Raw genomic sequence first — 24,989 nt, 5'->3', positions numbered from 1 at the left:
ATCAGAAAAAAAAAACCTTTTCGCTTTGAAATAAGATGGATCATCCTCAAAATGGGTTGAGGCACTGTAAGTAAACTAGCATTGTTAAATTTTTTGAGGAATGAAGAATTATTTTTGCTGTTAGTGAAGATCATTGCTTGTATGAACTGAGCATGATGATGAAATGAGAGAACAGAAGTTCAAACAAGGTACTCCCTCCACTCTCCTTTCCAAAAAAAAAACAGACTAAGACCTCTTAACCCTCCTCTAAACATTTAAATGATGCAGTATACACTACAACGCTGCCCCTTCCTCTGAGCACTCCTCTTTAAGACTCGGACGACAACACACATTTTGCAAGTTCTAAAAGAATAATCTTATGTATTTAAAAAATCTCAATATTTTATTTTAAAAGAAAAAATAGTTTCAAATTTTGTTTTTCAGAGAAATATTTTGCAAAATTAACTGTAACCACTTGGTTTGAAAGTAAGTTTCTGATGAAAATTGGGTAAGGGTTTAATAAAAAAAAACAAATTCTTTTAGTGATCATTTTGTGCATTTACAGTACAATCTCGATATCTCGAATCTCTCGGGACGGGGGCAAAATTCGGATATCGAGTTATCAAGGTTTTAAAAAAATTACCACTAGTAACTCTCACAATTACACACGTAAGCTATATGCATTTATATATGTACTATGGGACCACTTCAAATTACGATCAATAAAGTAGTCTTTATATTTTACTACATTTGAAATTTTATAATTGTCGAAAGTGCACAGGATGAGATTTTGAAATGAACAACAATTTCAACTTTGTTTTTTCACCTAAAAATTTAAAAATTCTTATTTTATCTTCAACCAGTAACCCCAAATTCAAAAAGGTTCTCATCAGCCATTTCGTAGGGGTTAAAAAAGCAGAATGATAAAAATGAGGAATGCATTTTCCATTTTCGCTTGAAAACAGACGGACGAAAAATCGATTCCCTTTAAAATCTACAACATGTTCGAGAGAAATGCGCAAAGATTCTTAACTTTGTGGAAAACACAGCACCCCCCTCATACCAACATACCTCTACTATCTTTCCCCAATCCCCTATTCACAAAATTTCCAAGAAAAGGGATGAAAAACATTAAGCAATTGTCCCTGGAACTGGTTTTACTACAAAAATTGCCAAAGTAAAACGACAATTGAAACTTGCTTCTGTGCAAAAATTTCGACATATCAAGGGTTTCAAAAAAAAAAAAAAAAATCGAGATAACTATGGAAAATACATAGAGGTTTTTATAGAAAATGTTGGGATTTTTTTCTTCTTTTTTTTGAGACATCAAGGTTTTTGAGATATGGAGGTTCGAAATATCAAGGTTTGACTATTGTAAACAATGTTCAAAAGAAGTCACACTCATAACAGAAATGTTAGTAAACACAATTTTTTTACGTCATTTTTCTCTATTTGTGCCTCTACACCTCACTTTTGTTCACACATTCCAAAGCAAAGAAAAAATCTTGTTTTAATGAGCTGTACCTGTTTATGCTTCAAGGTTTGACTATAAATATGATTTCGCTGACTGAGAAATTAAAAAAAAAAAAAATTCAAATCAGATTATTCCCTCATTAGTTAAGGGGACACTGAAAGACCAACTAACAGACAATACAATGCTTCGAAAATGTTTTTTTTAATGCTTTATTTTTAACCGCTATTTATAAATTTTTGAAAAATGTTTACAATTTCTTAAACCTTATTTCATTTCTTCATTGTTTTTTCTTATATTTAATCAAATGTACAATACATAGGGGACATTTAAAGAACAAAATCTGCATTCATTACCAGCCCTGCGCTAGGAAATTTTTAAATATTATAAAAGCTAAAACTTACATTGGCATAATTTCCTCTGAATTTAAAAAATAAAACAAAATTAAAAAGTTTATTATTTTTGTCCATTTTACATTTGAAAAAAAAAGCCTTAATAGAATTTTACACATGAGTTTAATATTAGTGATATTAAAACATTATGCATTATTACAATGTTGTTCATCACACACTTACTTCAGCGGCATAAATCTTACGATACAGATTTTTGTATTTTTTCACCCACGAAAGAACCGTTTCAACATCATATACTTTAATATTCCATAGTTTACAATTTTCAAGAACATCTGCTGTACCACGCTTTACACTCTGATGATTAATCTCAGCCTAAGAAAATAATTACAAGCAAAAGTAAATATTTAGCATAGTATAATAAAATTTAAAATAATACTTTTAGCTTAGTGCAGTGGTGCCCAACCTACACTTTTCACTTCAGGGTCTCACGTACCTACCACTATTTGTGGTTTAACCAGTTGGATGGGACCCTAAAGACAGCTCTGATTTTTTCATCCAGACCAGAAGCCGAGCCATCCCTGGTCCAGAATCCTTAGAGGTATTGTTTCACTTGCAGGAGTTTGTAACTACGAGCACATTCAACGTACAAAATCATCATTGATGAAGACGGTGAACCTTCGACCGGCTGGGATTGAACGCGGGACCCTCAGGTCATAAGCCCGATGCCTTACGATCAGGCCACAAGAACCACTAGTTGCCCAACCTTCAACCCGTTTGCTACGAAACTGATCCCTGTGGCCCATTGTTCTGTTCAATATGACGAATTAAATATTATGTTCTAGAAACTTCCAAAACAACCAACCACCTTCTTTCGGTACAAAGAATGATTGCTGCAAATTTAGAACCAAATAGTCAGAAATTGATTTCTTAAAGACAGATGAAAACTTTATTGATAAAATAAGCATATAATAATGATGCAGGGGTGATTGTGAGTTCATCAAAAAATACCTGAAAGTTTCAAAGCGAGAACAGAGGGGGGGGGGGGGTAATCTTTGGCCCCTATTACTTAAGCGCACCTTTGCCATAATATTAAATAGTTCTGAGTCAAAATATTGTGTGTAAATTTGATTAAATTTTTAATGGGTTACAAAGTTACTTTTGAGCTGGTGTTATACAAATTATTTTGACATTTGTCCATCTTAAGGCTTGTGCAGGTATATTTGATGAGTATTATGTAATTAAAAAAATTGCGGAGGTAGGGAGATAAAAGCATAACAAAAAAAAATAATAATTCCGGTATTTTCGGACATAAAATACCGGAAATACGTCCGAAAATACCGGAAATTCGGAAAAATACCGAAACACAATCAACCCTGAATGATGACAATAATTCTTCATTTGTAATTTTAATTCCTTTTTAATGCTTTTCCATGTTATCTGAGAAAAAATAATCAAACATATTTAAATTTCATATGCTGTCTGGCCCGCGAGAATCATCTTAATATGAGGTGTGGTCCTCAGGTAAAAAAGGTTGGGCACCACACCCACAGGCTTAGTGCATAAAAATGCTTCAGAGGCTTAGCACATCAAGATAAAAATATAGCCAAGGCATTGCAAAATATCATACAAGCGAAAATATTGGAAATATGAATAATGCGCCTTCTTTATCAAGTTATTTTTTAAATAGTATCATTCACATAAATTAAGCAAGATCTTTTCAATAAATTTTTTGAAATTTTAATTTTTTGTACATATGTTAAGTCAAAAAGTAAATAACCAAGATACTTTTAATTAAAAACAGAAAGTTACCTTTTCCCACGATTTTTCAACCAAAGACCATCCTCTCGACTAGAGAAAAGAAAGAATGTTTGTATATAGAATGATCAAAAAATTAATTATGAACACAAAATATCATAATTCACTAAGCCTGAGAGAAAATAACTCAGTATCTTTTCAACTCCTGCAATTTGATATCTCACAGTGTTAAAAGAAAAAAAGTTTTAAATTTCCTTGTCCCAGCATATAAAAACATGCAAAAAAGACGACAACTATTTTAAAAACCTCAACGAACCTTAAATAGAAAATCACAACTCTTGCTAATGACGCAAAAAGATTGTGCACTTTTTATAGGACTTGTAAATGAAAAAGAAAAGTTTAAGAGAGAAACTTTCTTTTTACAAAAATAGGTTTTTTTTGTTATAAATATATATCATTGGCTCAGAGCAACTGTAAGATAGCTTAGTGTTATTTCTGGGACTAGATATCTCACTGAGGCGACGACATATACAATCAATCATCAATAGCAATTCCTATGTACTAGACATCACACCAGAGAAATATTTATTACTCCTTTTTATTTAGTACTAATATTAAAAAATTTTTTAAAAATCACCCAATTTCATGAATGCATTTTCACTACTACATGGCATAGTGTTCCAGAAGAATATTATAAAAGAATCACACTGAAGAATAAATGATTTAAAAAAGGGAAATAAGGTGTTAACAATTGGGAAACACTTTTATCCTAGTCAAATAGGCATAACTCATACTGCAGGTGCACTAGAGCAACCAGAATTTACCTTCTGGGAGAAGGAATAGATAATTCCTTATTTACATTTCGCATCAAAACCAAATTTCACCAAAATTGTATCAAAATACAGCTTTCTAGCCTTAGTGGTTTTGGATGTGTGTTGATTGTAAGTCAGGACAATCTACTTTATATATATAGACTAGGAAATCTCCGGTCAAGGTATGACGGATGAAAATTGCTTCTACATTTGAACCAAGCAATTGCCTGTTTGGGGATATTTTGATAGCTGAAAAATTTTTTCCCTAACTCTGGTGGATGAACCCTAAACTCCAGTAGATAGCATTCATTGTTGAGCACTTTTTTGTTTCTTTCATTTTCCTTAAATTACAGTTTTACCCGTAAAACAATTAAGTTACTGGATCCAGTTCAACATTGTTCTAAATAAAGCATTTCCCTGCATGTCAAACACTGCCAAAAAATATTATCAAATTATAAATAACTTACTGAGTTTTTTGGCGCTTCAACAGTGAAATAATGCCGCCATCATGCACGCTATGGTGCAAGATTCACTGTTGATGACGGCAGAGCGTTACCAGGGGTCTGGCCAGAGGATATTTGGGTCCGTTAAAGGACCCTTCACAAAAATCCGATCAACCAAAACGGACCTTTCACAAAATCCCGATCAAACAAAACGGACCTTTCACAAAATCCCGATCAAACAAAACGGACCCTTCACAAAATTCTGATAAACAAGATCGGATCTTTCACAAATTGTTAATTGAAAGAGCAAATCTGAAAGCAAAACAATGCATATTTCTGTGTATAAACCGATAATTTTTGGAACCTTTTTTAAAGTCAAATTAGAGGGATCAGCTTATACAAAATCGGCTAATTTTGAAAGAAAAAAATCGGCACTCTTGCGATGCTCCTGCAAGCGATAAATAATTGCTACTGCCAAATAAATATAATGGTTGTTTGTTTGTTTTATCACAGCTAATTAGCAGCGGTGTTGTTGTAAACTTTTCTGAAAAGGCATTGGTAAGCACTTTCCCCCCCCCCCCCCGCTCATGATTTAATAAACAATAATAATATATATCTGCGAAATGAACTTAGAACTGCAAAAGGATAGTAAGGGTGGGGAAAAAATATGATCGCATTAGATAGGGTTACCAACTTCAAAATTATCACCACTTAGCATCTGGCGTTGAACCTTTATAATGACTTGATTAGAAAATATTCTCATTTTACTAGCTTGTCAATATTTGCGTTTTTACAGAGCGGTGCGATGTTTAATTGTTATTTTGGGAGAAAATTATATGGGTTTTGATTTTTCGATGCTAACAAGGATGATTAACTTTAAATAAACTCTTTTAATTACCGTTTTTTTTCTTTAGATGTCTACATTTTGAAAAATGCAATCTATTAAATCTGATATGAGAGTCATTTTGTTCTTTTTTCGAGCTAACTTCGCTTTATTAGCATTCAAATAAATGAAAAGTCTCTTTATTTCTGTTAGAACTCTCATTTCAAGTTTTTAAAGCAAAATTCCATTTTCTGTTATGAGTCAAAAATTAAAATGCTGAATAGATGGTTTATTTTATTTCATTTATTTATTTATTTATTTTTTTTTTTTGCTTCAACTGTGTCCACAGATGTTAATGAAATGTTTATCATAGGACTCTAAAATGCAATTTTAAAATAATTTCATCAAAAATATTTCTTTTACAAGTCGTTTTTATACTTTTGATGCCTTCACTTTGAGAAAAGCGATCTCTTTGCATCCGCAATCGGAATCCGATTTTTCGAATTTTTGATGTTTATTACGCTTTGTTAAGAGGTAAAAAATTAAAATAACTTTTTATTTTTGTTAAAATCACGGAATTTATACGTTTTAAACGAAATTCTGTGCTTTTTAAGAGTGTCTTGGGTCACAAAGTTAAATGCTGAACCCTATTCTGAATTTTATTTATTTATTTTTTTTTTGTTACAATTATTTTAAATACTGGACAGAAATATTTGTGGTATAATTTAACAAAATGTAGAATGGTAGATAAATATTGATACTTGAGAGAGCGATGCCCCCCCCCCCCCCCCGCCAAATATCAGAAAAACACTCCAGAATGATATAGTCTTGACATAGAAGAGGAAAACACTCAACTTTAAGTTTAATTGATGCAGTTTGTGCCATCTCTAAATTATAAAATTTCGTTTTAACAAAAAAAATTCTTTTTTTTTTTTTGCGAAATTAATTATTTTTTACAAAATTTATTCATTTTTCACAAAATTATTTAATTTTTCACAAAAAACGAACCCTGTGAAAAATCCTGGACAGACCCCTGGTTACTCGATGAGCATAGAGCTGCGTTAGGCACATTAGCCTTTAGTTCAAATGACCTGATCACTAAAAAGAACTACAAAGCCCATCGATAATTTTCAATTTCTAAAAATCGCTGCACTTTAAAGCACTTAAACTAATGTATTCTTTTGCAAAAGATTGTAAAAATATTGCATTTTTTATAAATATATAAATTTTTATTTTCCATTTTCATTTTACTTTTAAAATATACACACAATCTAAGCAATCTTCACAGTTTAAAAGACTGAATTTTGTGCAATAAGATTATAACATAGGCTGATACTACTTACCATGTATGTTGCAAAATTAAATTTTTGATTTAAAGTTGGTACATTTGTAGGAGAATCAGTAAAGTCCCAAGCGCTGAAAAAAAAAAAAAAAAACTTAATGTAAAACTTAGGCTTCATACTTTATGAAGAAACATTGAAAGACATTTCATAATAAACTACCTAAAAATGATCTGAAGTTCATCACATAAACATAAGCTTCTTTTAAAACAATTTAGCACATTTTGTTGCATTTGTAGGCTGAAAAAAATTATCTATATATATAAAAATGAATGTTTGTCTGTGTGTCATCCATGAACTCAAAAACTACCCAGCAGATTTGGCTGAAACTTTCACCGTTTGTTATTTTTAGTACTGGGAATGTTTATAGACCAGTTTGAAAAAAATCCGATCGATAGTTCCTTTTTTATTCCAATTTAAGTCACAATCCATTGAATAAATACAAATAAAATTATCGGCTGCAGAAATTAATTCGCGTGAAAGATCTCATTGATAAGAAGTTAGCTGTTGCCATTTTTCTTGAGTTTGAACAAATAAATTCTTTCTTTATTGTTTTATGGCTTTTCATGCAACGGGGGGATTTAAAACTTTTTCTATTTGATACTTTTAGCGATTGATTGATCTTGCAAACTGCGTGAGTACAAAATTTGAGTATAGTCACGGCTTCACTTGATACCGACCGATTATTATGAAAATTGCTATATATATGTATTTTTCCACGGAGAAGGTGCATAATATGCTCATTGAAGCCACTCCCCACCAGGTGGCACTGCAGAGTAGCAACTTCTGCCCCGTTCAACCGATTGTCATGAAAATCAGTATAATGATGTATTTTTTTGTTGGCGTAGCAAAGCGCGTCGGGTACAGTAGTACTCAATAAAGTTCAATACTATCTGAATTTCAGTTTTTAAACCCCCCCTCCCCTCCTCATACTATTAAAAAGTAATTATGCTTACAAAAGCATCAGACTTTCCTTTCTAACTTGTTGATATTCCTCTAAAATGAAATATTTGTTGATTTGAAAAATATTATACTCTAAAAATATTGATAAACATATATGATGAATAATTACAACTGCACCTGTTCTGTATTTACAAATTTCAATTGGTGGAGGGGGGGGGGGGCTCAATATTGTATGTAATGAAGTACTTTAGTGTATAAAAGAATTGCAGTAAAATCATTAAAATATTTTTGATTTTTAATTGATTAATCTGGAATAAATTTCAGAAATTTTGCTGCTATGCAGCCTCCCCCCCCCTTTTTGTGTGTGTAAAATTCCTTGTCTTATACATGAGTATATATATGATTATTATTTCCATAGAAATTTGTGAATTTTTCAAAATGCTCATTATGACAATCATTCAGTAAAAAGATATGCCTGTCATATTAAAGTTACATCCGCCAACCCCCCCCCCCCCCCCCCCAATCTGAAGTGTTTCAAAACTATTCCCAAAAAATGCAAAGATTTTTTTTTTTTTTTTGCTGAAAAAAATTATTGTATTTTTACTTTTAATTAATTCAACTATTTTTTCAATTTGCCTTGAAAAGTGAAATAATTATTGTTGAAGAATCGTTCAAACTCAGTGCCTTGTCTGCAGCATTTACTTTTATTGCAGTTACTGCGAGCATCTTTTTTTACGAAACAATACAGGGACATTCCACGAAAAAGTCAACTCTTTGTCCCGCAGCATCACGATTCATATATTTCATTTAAAAGTAGAGATGTACCGAGTACTCGGCCTTTCACTACTCGGCCGAGCGTGAAACATTTTACAAAAAAGTTATTTTAAAGTTAAAAACAAACAAATAAATAAAAGAAATGATTAATCAAGTTGGAATTAAAACAAATTACACCAATCTATTTTAGTTCTAGTCCGCCAAAAATAAATAATTTTTAAAAGCAAATAAAACATTAAAAGCACAAATGTGCAGGAACACTGAAAATCTGTGTTTCTGCGTTACTAGGAACTTCTTTTTCGGGGCATAAAATGTGAGCTAATGAATGTAAAGACATCCAACAAAAAAAAAAATTGACTTCTGTTGGATAAATAAATACCTTTGTGCTGAACAGTAAAGTAAGACAAGCACAAATTTGTTTGTTTTGTCTTACTTTTGTTGGATGTCTTTAAAATCCAGAAGCTCACATTTTGTGCATTGAAAAGGCATTCTTTGTGAGGCCAAAACATGTGTCTGCAATGTTACTGCACATATGTGCTTTTAACGTTGTTTTATTTGCTTTATTTTTTAAGCAAAGGTATTTTTATATTTCTTATAAATAATTTTTTTTTTGTAGAAAAAATCTAATTAATAACATAATAATTTCATGTTTACTATACTTACCCTTTTCCCCCCATTTTTAATAAATAAGTTTTATTAACTTTGGGGACATTAAAATAAAGATTTACTCAATTGAAGCATAACAAACTTCATTATCCTCGAAATTTAAATTTGACTTGTAAATGATTGCAGTTTTTTTATATGCTTGCATTTTTTTTTTATTAATTGTACAAGATGTCTTGAACAATGTTCAATTTTTTACAACTCATTATTGGTCGAGTATCTGTCAAAATTTGACCGAGTACTCAGCAAATTGGCTGAATACCGAGTAGTTACCGAGTGCTCGGCACCTTTCTATTAAAAAGTAATAACTTCAAAGGGTAATGACGAAACTTTTTGCTTAAGAAATTACACATAAGTTAATTTGCTCATTAATATTTTAAAGTATTTTTTTTTTAATGAAACATGCAGGACAAAATGACCCTTTCTGTGGAATGGCCCTACAGCGTTTTCCTTCATATTTTGAATACTGGAGGCTAACAAAAGCTTCAAGGTTCTCTAAAATTGAAAGTTCCAAACTCTATACTTAACATCAATTATACTGTCAAAATATATAAGTTGAAGAAGATTTGCTTCAAAAATGCGTACATGAAGACACACATCTATTCTTTGGAGTTGCTGAAAAGACATTGAATATTTAACAGGGGTGAAGTTTGTTGTTCACACATCAGATTTCTTCCCTTCATTTAATAGATACAGTAGAATATCTTTATAACGCCGACCTGTGTAACCCAATTCTCTATAAACTGCACAACTTTTCAGAAGTGAACAATAAGTTTTTGAAGTTTAAAAACTCCCTCTGTTTTGTCTTGCAAACATAAAAATTGTTAGAAAAATTAAATTTTGAAACAGTTTTTCATCTTTTCATCCTAATTAAAAGCTTTTATATGAAAATTAGCATTCACAGTAAAATGAAAATACCAGATGTTTCTTGAAAATGCAGCTGTTATGCAAATCATGAAGCTAGCAAAAGTGCATGATAGTTCACTTTCTTGTAATAAAGAAACATATTTATTTGTGAATACTAATTGTATAATTAGTGCTTTAATACTCACTATAGATAAAACTCATTCTGAAGTACTAATATATAGATATATTTTGAATATTAGTTTAAAAAGTTTGTGAAATGACCTATATAACGGCAAAACCTGTATAACGCAAAAGCTCTTGTCCCAAGGTGTGCGTTATAATGATCTTCTACTGTACATCATTTCTTACATTTGCTCATGAAAATACCCTTAAAGCAGCACCCCTTCATTTAAAAAACCTATTGTGACAAAAATCAATACAATATACAAATGAAATCAAATTTTATTGATCATATATATTCCACGAGAAATGTGTTTGCTAAAACCCTACCTGAAACAAAAGTCTGGTTACAGTTCTGTGATTATGCACAGGAGCCTCTATTCGCAACTCCAATAAACAATAGGGGGCGTTGCAGCCACTGTCTAATGGCGGATGAGAAAGGTAAAACAAACAAATGCCGTAACTTATAACTTGCTTTGACGCTTTGTGAACGACAGTAATTTTTCATCATGTTTGTGGGTAGCTTTCTTTTCTATTTTTCTGAAATTACATTACACAATAAACTGTCCAAAGCCTGTAATTTACCCCAAATAAAACACGTGGAATGGAATGTTTTACCTTTTTTGGTAGTATTGTTAATCACCGCAAGGTAGCGTATTCGAGCTCTGGAGTTGCGAATTCCCACCAGAACAATTTTCAAGTATGAATCGAGGAAATTTCGACAGAAATAACACGATTACTATCCTGTCTTGAATTTTAGCCCTTTATGTTGAAATTTGGATACATATCTTTTTAATAAAATAGATTTGATTCCTAAATGCCTCATTTGGGGGTTCAGTACAAAAGATCTCTGCTCGCAGTGCTTGGCTCCGTTCAGTCCCCTTCTTCTAAGGTCAGTTTCAAAATACCAGAGGGGTGAGCATTTGTTAAGTTTTTATGCCCATCGTTTATGCTCAATTTTAGTAGCGATCAGAAATTCTGCTGATTCAATAACTAAAATTTGTAACTCTATGATCCTGTGAATTGCCCAATTTGAGTGTCCTGCCTTGCATGTAGTTTTTTTGAATTTATTTATTTTTATTTATTTTTTTTTGAAAGTCTAGAAAACAACAAATAGTCAAAATAGAATGAAAATTAAATCAACTTTTAAATAACAGAGCAAAAATTCAGTAGCAAAGTAAAAAATAAGTATCTTCGGACTAAAATATGTAGATTTTTTTAAATTAAATAAATTTTTACCTTTCATTAAAAAGGTGAGAACTCACTCGAGCACAATTTGACCATGAATTTTTAGATGAAAACGAATTCCAGTTTGCAGAAATTCGGTCCGAGACAACAAATGATACATCTTTACTAAAAAAAGTTTCTTGTTTCTGAAACATTTAAATAGATAAGTATCACACAATAAAAATGAGAATACAAGCCATTTAAGAACAAATGAAAAAAACAATGTGAATTAACAGTAAAATTTAAACATATGAAGAAAAGTTTAACGTTTTAAAATTCCAATCATTTTGCTCTTATTTTTACTTCAATTAAGTATAACCGCATAAATTTTGTGGACATAATAAAGTATTAACCACTTTTTCCTACAGCTAATTTGAAATTTAGCATCATGAAAGTATAACATTTGAAACACAAAAACAATAACTAAATACCAACTAACACCCTAGACACAACTATAAATTCACACCAGTGCAGTATCGAGCCCCAGTTTGGCCAAACAACGAATGCTATTTAAGTTTAAAAACAGAGCCATTGACACACACGAGAAAAATTTTGCACTTATTGGAATAGTAATATGGCATTTTATTATGCAATCATTTCATAAATTAATTCAATTTGAAATTTAATATTGGACTCCTTAATCCAGATGAATTTCGGCTCTTTTTGATATTAGAAATATGCTACTCACAACATATTTTTCTTTGCAGTAAAATATCATTAAAAACTAAAAGCTTCATATTTTTTAACTTTTTCAGATTTTCTTTGAACTTGAAAAAAAAAAAAAAAAGAGAGAGAGCGAAATAGTTTCCAAAAAATATTGCTTTTAAAATGATAAAAATTATTGCCTCCAGAGAATCGAGATTTCAAACCATTTAAGGGGGGAGTCATGCTGAAGAGTGACCCCCCTCCCCCCTTGAACGAACCTACGGTTTTGGGTACAATAAATTTCTGAAACTGCTTGGGGCTCAATAAAAATCGCCAAATCAGCCAGGAATAAGGCAATTAATTGGGGACAACTTTCATGTTCAATATTAATTATATTTTACACTGTAAGTGTATATAGGAAGTAAATATTTTATACTCAGTGAACAATAAGAACAGTAAAGGACTGTTCAAAAAATTAACATTTGATTTTTTTTTAAATAATTAAAAACATAACTATTATAATTTTTATAACTATACTCAGTGTCGGACAAGTACTAGACAAATTGGTCAAGTATCATGTACTCGGTATGCACAAATTCACACTAGGGAAAAATAAAAGGTGGAATTTCCCACACTGACCAAAATCTTAAGCAAGATCAATGTGGGAATTACACACAAATAGATTTGATGGATCTTGAAAAACATTGCAAGAATCTCGTAATTCGACATCTTAGCAGGCTGGGACTGGCTTCTTAATTACACACAAAATATTCATTAAAGTATGAAAAAGTTATAGCCTATTAAACAAAGCATAATTACAATGTTTAAATTTCTTTTTTCCTTCTGCTAACAAACATTTTGATGATAAAATGTGGGGAAGAAAACTAAGATAGATATTGTTAAGTCAATAAAGCACATAGTTATACAAAAACTATTATCCTATTATCTAGTAACTTTTTCCTTTAATTGCAGGCTGAAATCTTTCAAACATTCACAATAAACGCACCAATATGTCAAAAAAAAAAAAAAAAATTAACTTCCACTTAAAAGATAACAGAAAGCATGAATCAGTTATAAACACCATTAATTCTTTGAAAAACTAACTATAAGTATGAGATCAATGATCACAACTTCTTCTATAGTTGAGGCAAAGCAGCATCGTGAAGGCTACACAGATCCTAATCACATCATTACGACAATGACAGGATAAGTTTGCCCCAACTTAGTGTAAAACAATAAATATAAAATACTTACACCACCTAGAAGCTTTAGATCCTTAGCCAATTTCAACTCCAATTGATATCCTTTCAAATCCAAGAAGAAAGATTGTTTGGCAAGTGGTTTGAGAGTTGCACTATTCATCTTTTTTTTTTTTTCAATACACACTTTTCTCTAAAACTTTGAAGGGATCTACAATGAAGAAAATAATCTTAAACCAATCAGACATGATCAGGTTTTGATATTTGAAGCATGGTATTTATTTCTTTTGATCTTCTTAAACCTGGAAAACCAGATTGACTTTTAAAAATACTCATCTGTTCCAATGAACATTATTGCTAATTCTAATTACAATTCTGGAAAATGTTTCCCACTTTTGTTTAGCAAACTGAGATGTCCTGCGAGAAATCTGAAAAAATTAAAATTAAATATTATAATATAGTTAAACAACAAAACTTGAAAATGTGACAATTTTTTAAATTTTTGGTTTTTACATGAACAATAACCGTCATTTTTTTAAAAAGAAAAAAAATTCTGATAATTTCCTTAGAGATATAAGAAATTTATCTTTTAATAACAATTTAACAATATCACTGAAGCCTTAGGAACGCTCAAATTAAATACCATTATGTTTGAACAAAATAATGCAGAACATGGAAAATTACTCAAATTTGCTATAAGAGTGGCGTCTAATCTTTTCTTCACAGAGGGCTGTGCTTCAAATAGGATATTTGTGGACAGGATCAGAACAGTCTATTATAAAATGTAAGAATGAAGACTTTCACGGACAGTGTCAATAAAGTTGTAAAATTCTAAGATTCCGGGCTGTTGTGCCGTGGTCTGAGTGGTGTTACCCCAAACGTTTTGACCTCATCTGCGGCAGTCATCTTCAGTGTTAACAGGACAGCTGCTTCCAGAGAAGTGACTTCCTAGCAACTAATGCAGTTATCTAAGTGTTGTCAATATTCATATGAGAAGAGCAAGTTCTCCCTTGGTTTTGGGCCAGGATTGGACGGAAAACCAGGGTTGCTACTTTGTCCACTTTTTTGTTAAAAGTCCTTCAAGCCTTATGAAACTGGACAAAATGGACGAAATGAAAAATCAACTAATTATCCACACATAAATTTATTGTTATGGTGCTATAAAATTAGTATATAATTCAAAATCATTATGTATCATGAATTAATCATTTAATTAAAATAGAATGAATGTTAACTTTAGAATTTAATAAATCCAAAAAAATTTTAATTACACATAGGTGCAACTAATTTTGGAACTAATGTCATATACCCCACCCTCCGCGACTTTTTCCTGTTGGCGCAAGAAAGCGTCGCCAAGAAAACGATGTATGACGACATGTCATACATCGTTCTTAGCAATGCTTTTTTAGCGCCAACAGGGAAAATTCAGATAAAAAAACATGATCAAAGCACTTCAGAAGACAATATATATAAAAACATAAAACCACAGCAAAAAACATTGCGAATATTTGCTTTAAAAATACCAGAAACTAGAAAGTTTTTGTACACAAAGAAAAATTACTAGTAGGTATTTAAAATGCTTAAATTAACAAATTATTATCACAGCTCACCAAAGAAATATGTACCAATAGAAAAAAAAAAGCTATTTTCTAACATGCATTTCGTCAAACAAAAACCATTTTCATACTCTACTAAAAAAGAGCAAAGCGATTCAATATGCGATATTTAAAGCAGAAAATATCCCCAAAATATAACTATTTCAGCCAAAAAAATGCTTAGTTACTCAAATTTTGATGTATGAAAAGAAAAAATATCTCGACAGAACATCCCAAACATAAACAATACAAAAATACCATACATTTGTTTGCTATCCAAAAATGCTTTCAAAATGCCTACTAAAAATATCTACTATACTTTACATAAAATAACACCTTCATATTTTTATAAAATCGTAGAGTCAACTTATTTTCAGAAATTCGGTACCTAAAGGAGGCACGTTTACAGAATATGCTTGAATAGTTCTTGGCATCGATAAGAATTAACTTTTAGAATAAAATAATTGTACTTTCTTTGTAAAATAAATTTACATGCAGTAAATATAAAGTTAAAAACTACAACCTCAAGATTTTGTAAAAACAAAGAATTTCGGAAGTGAGAGTTTTTGTTTTTTAAATTCAAAAAAAAACTTATGTTTTTGTTGTACAAATCCTCACACTCAATCTGAAACACAACATATGAAACAATGCGCCTTACCGAGACACACCCAAAGTTGGGTTTTACACTTAATTAACGGTCAATTTTAAAGAAAGTGGCATTTTCTAATATTTATTCATCAAAACACTACTACTGAATCTAAACCAACACAAAATAAGCTTTCCTATAAGGTATATTTCACGAAAAAACAAAGATCGATCCAACCTGGACCGCAAACAAATAAATAAGTTTGAACAGATCTATCTAAGATTGCTTTCGGGTTGCCAAACACAGGTTAGTTTAGCCAGGGATACCATCCTTAAAAAGTTATTGCCTCATTAACGAGAAAAAAATATTTCAATTTTGTGTAAAAAATCGGATGTCGCCAAATGGGAGGGGGGGATATCAATCACATCTGTACCCTAATTTTAGATCATAAATTACTTAAAAGTAATGAAATTCAACATTGTGAATAAGTTATTGGGCATGATTACACTATTATATATTACGATACACATACTTTTACTTTTAATCTTTGCTGCATGTATGATACTGACCCGCACAGAAACCTTGCAGAATATTTAATATGCCAGCTGCTCCAGCTCTTCGTAAATGTAGCAGCAGTTTAATACCCATGATTTCATTAATTCTTGTTTTCAATGTTCCTAGTTTATTTTTTAATGTTCCATGTTCATTATTATTGTTGTTTATCTTCGTTGTTACATACACTTATTTCTGTGCTTACCCGTGCATGTGAAACTACATACTTTACTATATTTTCAATACATTTAACTACTTTAGCTGCAACATTGCGCTGTTTAAATGTAGAATATTTTACATCAATTTTGATCATTATATATATATATATATATATATATATATATATATATATATATATGTATGTAAGAACCGCTGCTCGGTTCTTATTACGAATCTTGATTTTCGCAAGTTGCAGTGTTGTGCCGTGATAATCTACCATGTAGGAAGAGGACAAAGCTTCATTCACAACATCTTTATTTTTACGTAGAACATACCAGTAGGAACTTCTCTCAACTAACCATCTTGTTTAGTTGTGCCACGATTTTTATATAGGGAATATCATTAAAATATTACAGATAATTATCCCTCGATCATGTGATCTCACATGATCTATATAGGAGGAGCAGATTGCAATAACGAAATATTATTGGGCTTTGCACCGCAGACAGAGGCTGGCTTAAGTCTGGAGGGAAAAAAAGTGTCTGGTAGGTACTTTAAGGGGAATTTCATCTGAGCCTAGAACATAACCATATATGGTATGAGAAGCATTTAAGTGTGTAATAAATAATGTCTGTGACTCATACGAGCTGACATATAAGTGAACAGAACTTAATATGGAAAAGACCTAGCAAAGGATTTTTCATATTATATATATATATATATATATATATATATATATATATATATATATATATATATATATATATATATATATATATATATATATATATATATGTGTGTGTGTGTGTGTGTGTTTTATTAGACATTTTTTTAGATTATTTTTCTTTTTTTTAAAATCATATTTTTTTAAATTAATCTCTTACTTTTTAAAATTACTTTTATTTTAAATTTGCCTGAAAATTATTTTTTAATTTTATTTTTAAAGCAAAATTATAACTAAGCAAAATTTAAAAAAAGCACAATTATCAATACATCAAGCAATATTTTAATTTATATCATAATTCTGAATTGCTAAATTAGAAATTGCTTAATTAAAAATAAAATTAAAAAATAATTTTAAAGAAAATTTAAAATAAAAGTAATTTTAAAAAGTAAGAGATTAATTTAAAAATATGATTTTAAAAAAGTAAAAGAGAATAATCTAAAAAAATGTCTAATAAAAAAACATATATATATATATATATATATATATATATATATATTACAAAAAAAGTGTCATTGCATTATTTGCTATAACTGCTGATCCTATCATGTCCCAACTCTGAAATTTTAGAATGTATTTATTAAAACATATATTTTTTTTCAAAATTTTTAAAGGACACTAACTTTAAAAAAAATTAAATTTTAAATTTTAAAAAATATTAAAAATATAAGAGAAATATGCAAGTTGCATGTCAAATTAAAGCTCATGCAATTCTCTTTAAAGTGAGCTGTTAACCAACTGTATTGATCCCATAGAACTAAAATTGTAGCATTTTTAAGCACAACAGATGAGTAAAAAAATGTGATTTTTTATACATTTAAAAAATTAATAACTCATTAACCAAAAAAGATAGATTTTTTTTTAAGTAGATCTGAATTTAGAATGTCAAACAGTATAATCCCTTATCGTTTCATGAAAATCTGAGATGGTCATTTTGAGTGATTGGTTGATTTGACATGGAATGACCCTTCTCTATATATTTATTGACATTATTACATTGCAAAGTTTTAAACGAAATACCTACTCTGTAAGAACGTCAAATGTCAAAAAATTAAACACTGAATGCTGGTGCAGTACTATTTTGGGTTTTAATTACATTTAAGTTTTTCAAACACATACATGGCATCTTTAATGAGTATTTCACTTCTGTATTAAGAAATATGATGTGATATCTTTGAGTCTGTTCATACTGTATTTATTAGGAGTTATCAATAAGTTCAGTAGCATGTGTATTTTTCATTGCTCTAAAAGTATTTGAGAGGGGCAAACAAGAAATCTGTTATGATACTTCTCCTTAAGAAAGTGTGCCTTGCATAGGTATATTTGTAAAAAACAATTAATGTAATGAATGTGTCAAATTACGAATAAAATGTTAAGGGTCTTACTTCCCCCTCCCAGCGCATTTTCTCTTGACAGCTTTCAGGTATTCTTCAGGAACTTGCAATCACCCCTGAAACCTGTCTAGGGCTTTTCTATAACGATACGACAGCTAAAAATGCTTTTATATAATTTTTTAGAAGAAAAAAATCACGAGAAGGTCTTTTTTACAAAAAAAAAAGAAAATTCACAAAAGTATTTTGCTTTTTCACAAAATGGGGACCCAAAAAATAAAACCTGGATCGACCCCTGGAATGTGATAAGTAATCTGCATGATGTATATACCCAACGTCCGCTCCCTCCCCCCCCCCCCCCCAAGGAAAAAAGATACCCCACAAATTGTTTCAGTTAAACTGAACAAGATTATCTGACAGTAGGTATAATAACTGCAAAAAATTGCAGAATGTTTAACTACTATCTGCATGTAGATCAAGCAAATAGTGGTCAAAAATAGAACGTCAATTGTTTTTATATAAATTGATTTTTTTTTTTCAGTTTCTCCATGTGAAAATAATGACTAGTGAAAAATATTTTTCAACTAGCCATTACATTTGAAAACTCACGGCAATTTAAAATGACTTGTTGACAGAAATGTTAAACAAAACCAAAACTTGTATGATATAACGTTCATAAATAAAGAAAAAGTAATTTCTACAAATAAACTTTATCTCAGAGGCCCTTTTCTGGAAAATTTAGAAAACTAAAAAGTAGCAAAAAGCTTCATATGTAAATTCAAAGTATTGTACAGTTTCTGTATTTCTTACAGATTAACTAGAAAATTTGCAATTATGAGTTTTTAATAGCTATCAAAATACTTCTGAGCTTTAAAAGGAAAAATATAGGGCGCACGCAATAGACAATTGATGCATTTATAATTTACCTAGCAGTTTTATCGCTCTGCAAATAGTATAAACTGAGGTTTAAGTTTTTTTCTAAATAACTTTTCATTACACCAATAGTTATATATTGCATATGCGCCCCATGTTTTTCCTTTTAAAGCGCACAAGCTAGCTATCCGAAACTCATAATCAAATTTTCCAGACAATCTGCAAGAAGAAGTTGTATAGGGTTTTAAATCTACATGAAGCTTAGGGAAATTATTTTTTCATTTTAAAAACATGATACGTTAAAACTTTTTTATTTCATTAATTATTTTCTGCTTTTTAGTATTGTGTGTTTGAAATGTTCCATTCCATTTTACATACTTCGATCAGACAATGACTGAGATAGTTAAACTGACGATGACGGAGTTCGGTTAATTTATTCTTTCGATAAACACTTAAAAGCCCCATAAATAACATTATAACCCTGAAAAACAATTAGCAATAATACTTAAATTTTTATGTATAATATAATTTCAATGCAAGTAGAATATTTTTATGCAGAAATATATAAAAAGTATGATTCATTTATTTCTCTGCGAAAGAACTGGAAATACATAGATGATTAGATACCAGTGATGAGATTGATTGAGATTGAGATTGATTGAGAATGTTAGGTGGTTTTTGCCTGTCCTACGAGAGGAGGCTTGTACCACGGCAGGAGAAAGGGGGGGGGGGAAACTCGGGAGATGCACGGGCGGGGAAAAAAATAATTTTTAAAAAAAACATCAAAAGCGATTGGAACAAGCGAGAAAGGTGCAGAATGCACGGATGGAAGAACAATTGGCACAAATACGAGAGATCACATGGGCGAGAGGAGCATTGGGATCCGAGATATTGAGGCGAGTAAAAAGGGAACGACGAAGGCTGGAGAGGCAGGGACATTGAAGCAGGAAATGGTCAATTGTCTCGATTTGATTGCACAGGGGACAGAGTGGGGAGACGCTGCACTTGAAACGATGGAGAGTCTTGTTGACAGGGAGAGTCCCAGTTCGGAGTCAAGTGAGGAGAACTCCAAGTTTTCTGTCAGGGGTCCAGTTGATGTAGTTTTTGATGGATCCAAGGTAGGGTTTGTGGTTGAAGTACTTGCAGTTAATCCAGTCGCTGTTGATTTTGGACTTGAGTTCTTTTTTGTTAATGGTTATGATGTCTTCAGAGGCGATATCGTACGTGGAGCGGCTTAAAAAAGGCCCATTTCTAGCGAGGAGATCTGCTTTTTCGTTTACCGGAATACCAAGGTGGCTTGGGACCCAAATAATGGTAATAGATTTGACTTTGTGCAGGGCTTCAACAATTGCTTTGATGGCATAAAAAATAGCTGAATGAGATTTCAGGTTGAACGAAGAGAGGGCACTTAGATTGGATTTGCTGTCAGAGAAAAGAACGTAATCTTCATAGCTATTGGCGAATTCAATGATACTCGCTATCATAGCTAGGGCTTCAGCTGTAAATATGGAGGCATTATTATTAATGATGGTCGCAGCGTTGATATTATGAGAAATGTTGATGGCAGCGATACTGGTGAAGTTGTTATTCTTTGATCCGTCTGTGCTGAGGATGATTTTACCTTGAAGAAAATTAGTTTGATATTCAGAAAAATATGAGCGTGCTATAGTCGAGTTGATATTCTTGTCTTGGAAAGGGAGGCCATCCGAGATAATGTAAAAATTATTAATGTTGATCAGGTCTTCTTTAAATCTTTTCTTTATTATTTTGTTATAATGAATATTATTGTCTCTGAGATAGTCGAAGAGGCGGGGAAAGATGTGGTGATTGTCTCTTTTGAAGCCGTTATCAATACTATGTTCTTTAGTTTTGTTCGAAATAGGAGACATCCAATTAAGGGAGAAATGATGGAGGGTATACTTAATAATCATTGAAGAACGTCTGTCGCTGATACGGTTTTCGTTAGCTTCCTGGTAGAGGATAGGGAGAGGAGTCCAACGAGGGAGGCCAAGAGCCCATCGAAGAGCGCTTTTGTAGATCACTTCAATCTTATTGAGGCTGGAAATGCTAGCCGCGTCGTAGACGATAGAACTATAGTCTATTAATCCTCTAATGAGGCTATTTGCGATGATAACAAGGTTCTTAGCATTGGTGCCGCTGTTATTATTAGCTATGATTTTGAGGTAGTTAAGGCGTTGGAAAGCTTTTTTCTGAAGATTAATAATGTGGCTGTTGAATAAAAAATTGTTAGTGAAGGTAACTCCAAGGAATTTCATGTTGGTGTCCCAGGGAATGACTTTCCCGTTGTAATGAAATTGAAAGTTGGGAGAATATCTTTTTCTAGAAAAATTCATGGCAACGCTTTTCTCCGGAGCAATTGTAAGTCTCCAATTTTGGGTCCACTGGGTAATATGGAAAAGGGTTTTTTCGATTTTAAGCTTAGCATTCTCTGAAGTATCTGCTTGGGAAAAAATGATGATGTCGTCAGCGTAAATGAAAATTTTTGCTCCAAAAGGAATATCTTCGAAAATATCATGCATGTAGATCATGAAAAGCAGGGGTGCCAGAACGGATCCTTGAGCGACCCCAGAAGAGAGGGTGTGGGAGGAAGAGGTGGCTGCTCTCCACCGAACTTTGATTAACCTGGCTGAAAGGAATTTATTGATCCAACACGCTGTTTTACCGCTGATGCCGCATTTCAAAAGTTTCCATGATAGGCCGTCAATTCAGACGCTATCGTAAGCAGACTTAATATCGAGTTTGATGCAAAAAATAAACTTTTTGTTTCTGCGGGCTGTTTGGATGTCTTCTGAGAGTTTAGTTAAAGCAGTATTACAGTCACGAAAAGGGAGAAAACCAAGGTGATTACTGTGAAAAAGATTTTTGGAGATGGACCATGAAACAATGCGGCGGAGAATGAGACGTTCAAATAACTTGGCGGAAACAGAACCTAAGGCGATAGGACTGTAAGAGGAGATGTCAGCTGCGGGTTTATTAGGTTTCTTTATAGGAATAATGATAGAAGTTCTCCAATTGTCGGGGATGGTGACGTTGTCCCACATGGATTTGAGGTGCTTAAGGAGGTTGGTTTTGATATTGTCGGGGATAAGTTTGAAGATTTTTGCGGGGATCCCATCTTCGCCGTGGGAGGTGTTCTTCATATGGTTGATAGCAATGTTCAGTTCTTGAATGCTGAAGTTTTTATCTAAATGGTGGCTATGATTAAAGTTAAAGTCAAGTGGGATGCCAGGAAGAGACGGGCCGGAGCAATAATGGAAGCAGAAAGCATTGGCTTGAGCCAGGGCGGAGGAGATAGAGGTGGTGCCAATATTGATGATGTTGTTTGACTCTGTGATCCCCTTGGATCTATTAGAGACGATGGCTTTAATCATGCGATAGGCGTTTTTGCTGGAACCAAGATTATTGCAGATATTGTCCCAGTACTTGCGAGATGCTTTTTTAATTTCTTTACGAAGATTAGCGGAGAAATATTTTGTATTTGAGCCAGTCGTCACGTGAGACGTTTTTTTTTTTGCTTTTCGAAGGAACTTTTGTTTTTGTCCGAGAAGGAAACTACATTTTTGGGTCCACCATGGAGGGAATTTAGATTTCTGATCTGAGTGAGTCTTCTTGTTGGTGTTGAGTGCAGTAATAAAAAGGTTATGGAGATCTTGAAAGTCAGAATTGTCCTGGAAGTTGCTTTTGATGTGGTTTACTACGCGATTCCAAATATGGCTATTCTTCTGGTGAATTGTAGAGATGTTGGAGGTAAAATCTGGGAGAGGTCAATGATGATGGGGTAATGGTCAGAATCAAAAAGGTCCGGGTGGACGTAAAAGTTTAAGAGGGGGAAGAGGTCAATTGAACAAAGTGAAATATCGATAAGGGAGTGAGCGCCGGAGGGGGCCCGATGAGTTTTTTTTTTTTTAGGTTGATTTTTTAATTATTTAAATATAAAGTTTTATACATTATTGTACATACAACTTATAACAGTAAATAAAAAAGAAACAAGAACATCACAGGCTATCCACATCATAGTCCAGAATTTTCTTGTGATAAAATAGCATGTACCCTTCAGCACTGAAAACTTCACTGGGTTGAACTTTTCTTATTTTACTATCATCACATATGTACCATTCCTTATCAGTCAACTTCACATAGCATATATAATGACCAGAATCAACATTGCCTTTATGACATACAACTGCATACAGAGAGTACCTTTTACTATAGTCATTCAAAATACTGTATCCTGGCTGTGGATTTTTTTTGTTGGTCTCACAAAAACATGACACGAAGGATGACAAATCTAAGCAATCATTAAATTCAACAAACTCGGTATTTTTAATAAAAGTTACTTTTTTGGTTCCATAGCCTTCTGTAAAGTGTGACTTGCGCTGTAAATGTAAACTGACAACAACAGGAAGCTTTTTGATAGTTCGTTGAGTACATGTGTCAGTCTCTTCATTGCATTCGACACAGAATTTCTTGACTCCCCTCATCTGCTTTGAAGTATACTTCTCTAAACAATTTTTTATAGTTTTCTTTTTTCCATCACTGGTACATCCTTCAGTTCCTAAATCCAATGACAGGCATAGCAGAAATTCTTCTGAACGTGTATTCAAAACAGTAGAGCAGTTTGAACATAAAGTCTCTTCCCAGACAAGAGAAGAAAATGTTTTATGAAAGATACACTCGCAATGTGATATTCCTGGTTCAGACACTCCTCCATTATGCATACACAGAACATCAATGAATTTCAAAAAAAATTCTTCTGCATCTTGCTGATCTGTACTTGAAAACTGGTTTGCGGTTTTAAAGACTAGAAATAAGAGTTTTTCAAGCACTAATTCACACTTCTGAGGTGAATAAAACTTCTGATATATGGAGATCATTTCACATACCATACAATTTGAATTTAATTTGCAGACATGTTTGTCTCCCAAAAAGTAGTCCATTAATAGAGGAGTATGTATGAAAACTTGCAGAATGCAGCTTATGTAGCAAGTATTACCAAAGTTGTGAATACCTCTTAATCCAGAATACGTATGGACTTTTAGTTTATTATCCTCGAAAAACATTTTCTCCATTAAATGCAATTGTTCTGCAGTTGGCTGCCAAGGAGAAAATAAATGTGTTCCATGAACTTTAGCTTCAAGTACTTTATTCTTTCTTCCAATTGATACGAGCTTTGTATGATACATATAGTCTGAGCAAATGAAGCAGTACACTCCACCATACAAAAGTTCGACAGCAAAGCAATGTTTTGTTTCTATGTAATGTATTCGAATATGCTCAGGATAACAACCGAAATAGGGACATTCCAGGCATGCATGTATGTGTTTCCTCTTATGGCATATTCTACAGTAGCAATCCCTAGCCTTCCTTTCTGGTGCACCTTTAGCAATGCAAGTAATAAAGTAGGAATGTATGAGTTGATATGAATCAGTCCCATTTTTGTTTAAAAATTCATTTAGGTGTGCACAATAAACATTCATTACTTGTTTTCGATTCCTCCAAGAAGTTCGCAAGAGAAATATTAAGTGCTATTTGAAGAAAATCTTTCTCCGTCAATTTTGGAATAAATATCCGCTTGTCAAAAATTATTCAAAACATTCTTGAAACCGCACTCCCGATAAATAAGTCATGCCTCATCCAGTGATGAGAGAAGAAATAAAAACACATACAGTGGAACCTCGATAGCTCGGCTCCGTGGCTCAACCGTAGCGGCTCGACACCTCAAGCATGGGTTGAAG

General features: G+C 32.2%; 2 protein-coding genes across 2 annotated transcripts; both read right to left on the bottom strand.

The window, feature by feature from the left end:
* Nucleotides 1-273: 273 nt before the first annotated feature.
* On the bottom strand, nucleotides 274-13,576 carry LOC129233691 (protein DBF4 homolog A-like). The gene is made up of 6 exons (XM_054867671.1): nucleotides 13,469-13,576; nucleotides 11,582-11,715; nucleotides 6,980-7,052; nucleotides 3,613-3,651; nucleotides 2,026-2,175; nucleotides 274-342 (listed from the first exon to the last, which is right to left on the bottom strand). The coding sequence occupies exons 1-6, from the start codon at nucleotides 13,574-13,576 to the stop codon at nucleotides 274-276; spliced, it is 573 nt and encodes a 190-aa protein (XP_054723646.1).
* Nucleotides 13,577-23,249: 9,673 nt separating this feature from the next.
* LOC129233689 (ubiquitin carboxyl-terminal hydrolase 22-like) lies at nucleotides 23,250-24,831 on the bottom strand. The gene has a single exon (XM_054867669.1). The coding sequence runs from the start codon at nucleotides 24,729-24,731 to the stop codon at nucleotides 23,250-23,252; it is 1,482 nt and encodes a 493-aa protein (XP_054723644.1). The 5' UTR covers nucleotides 24,732-24,831.
* Between the last annotated feature and the right edge of the window lie 158 nt (nucleotides 24,832-24,989).

Source organism: Uloborus diversus, unplaced genomic scaffold (assembly GCF_026930045.1).
Source record: "Uloborus diversus isolate 005 unplaced genomic scaffold, Udiv.v.3.1 scaffold_631, whole genome shotgun sequence".
Lineage (NCBI taxonomy): Eukaryota > Metazoa > Arthropoda > Arachnida > Araneae > Uloboridae > Uloborus > Uloborus diversus.
This window is presented reverse-complemented; position numbering and strand designations above follow the sequence as displayed.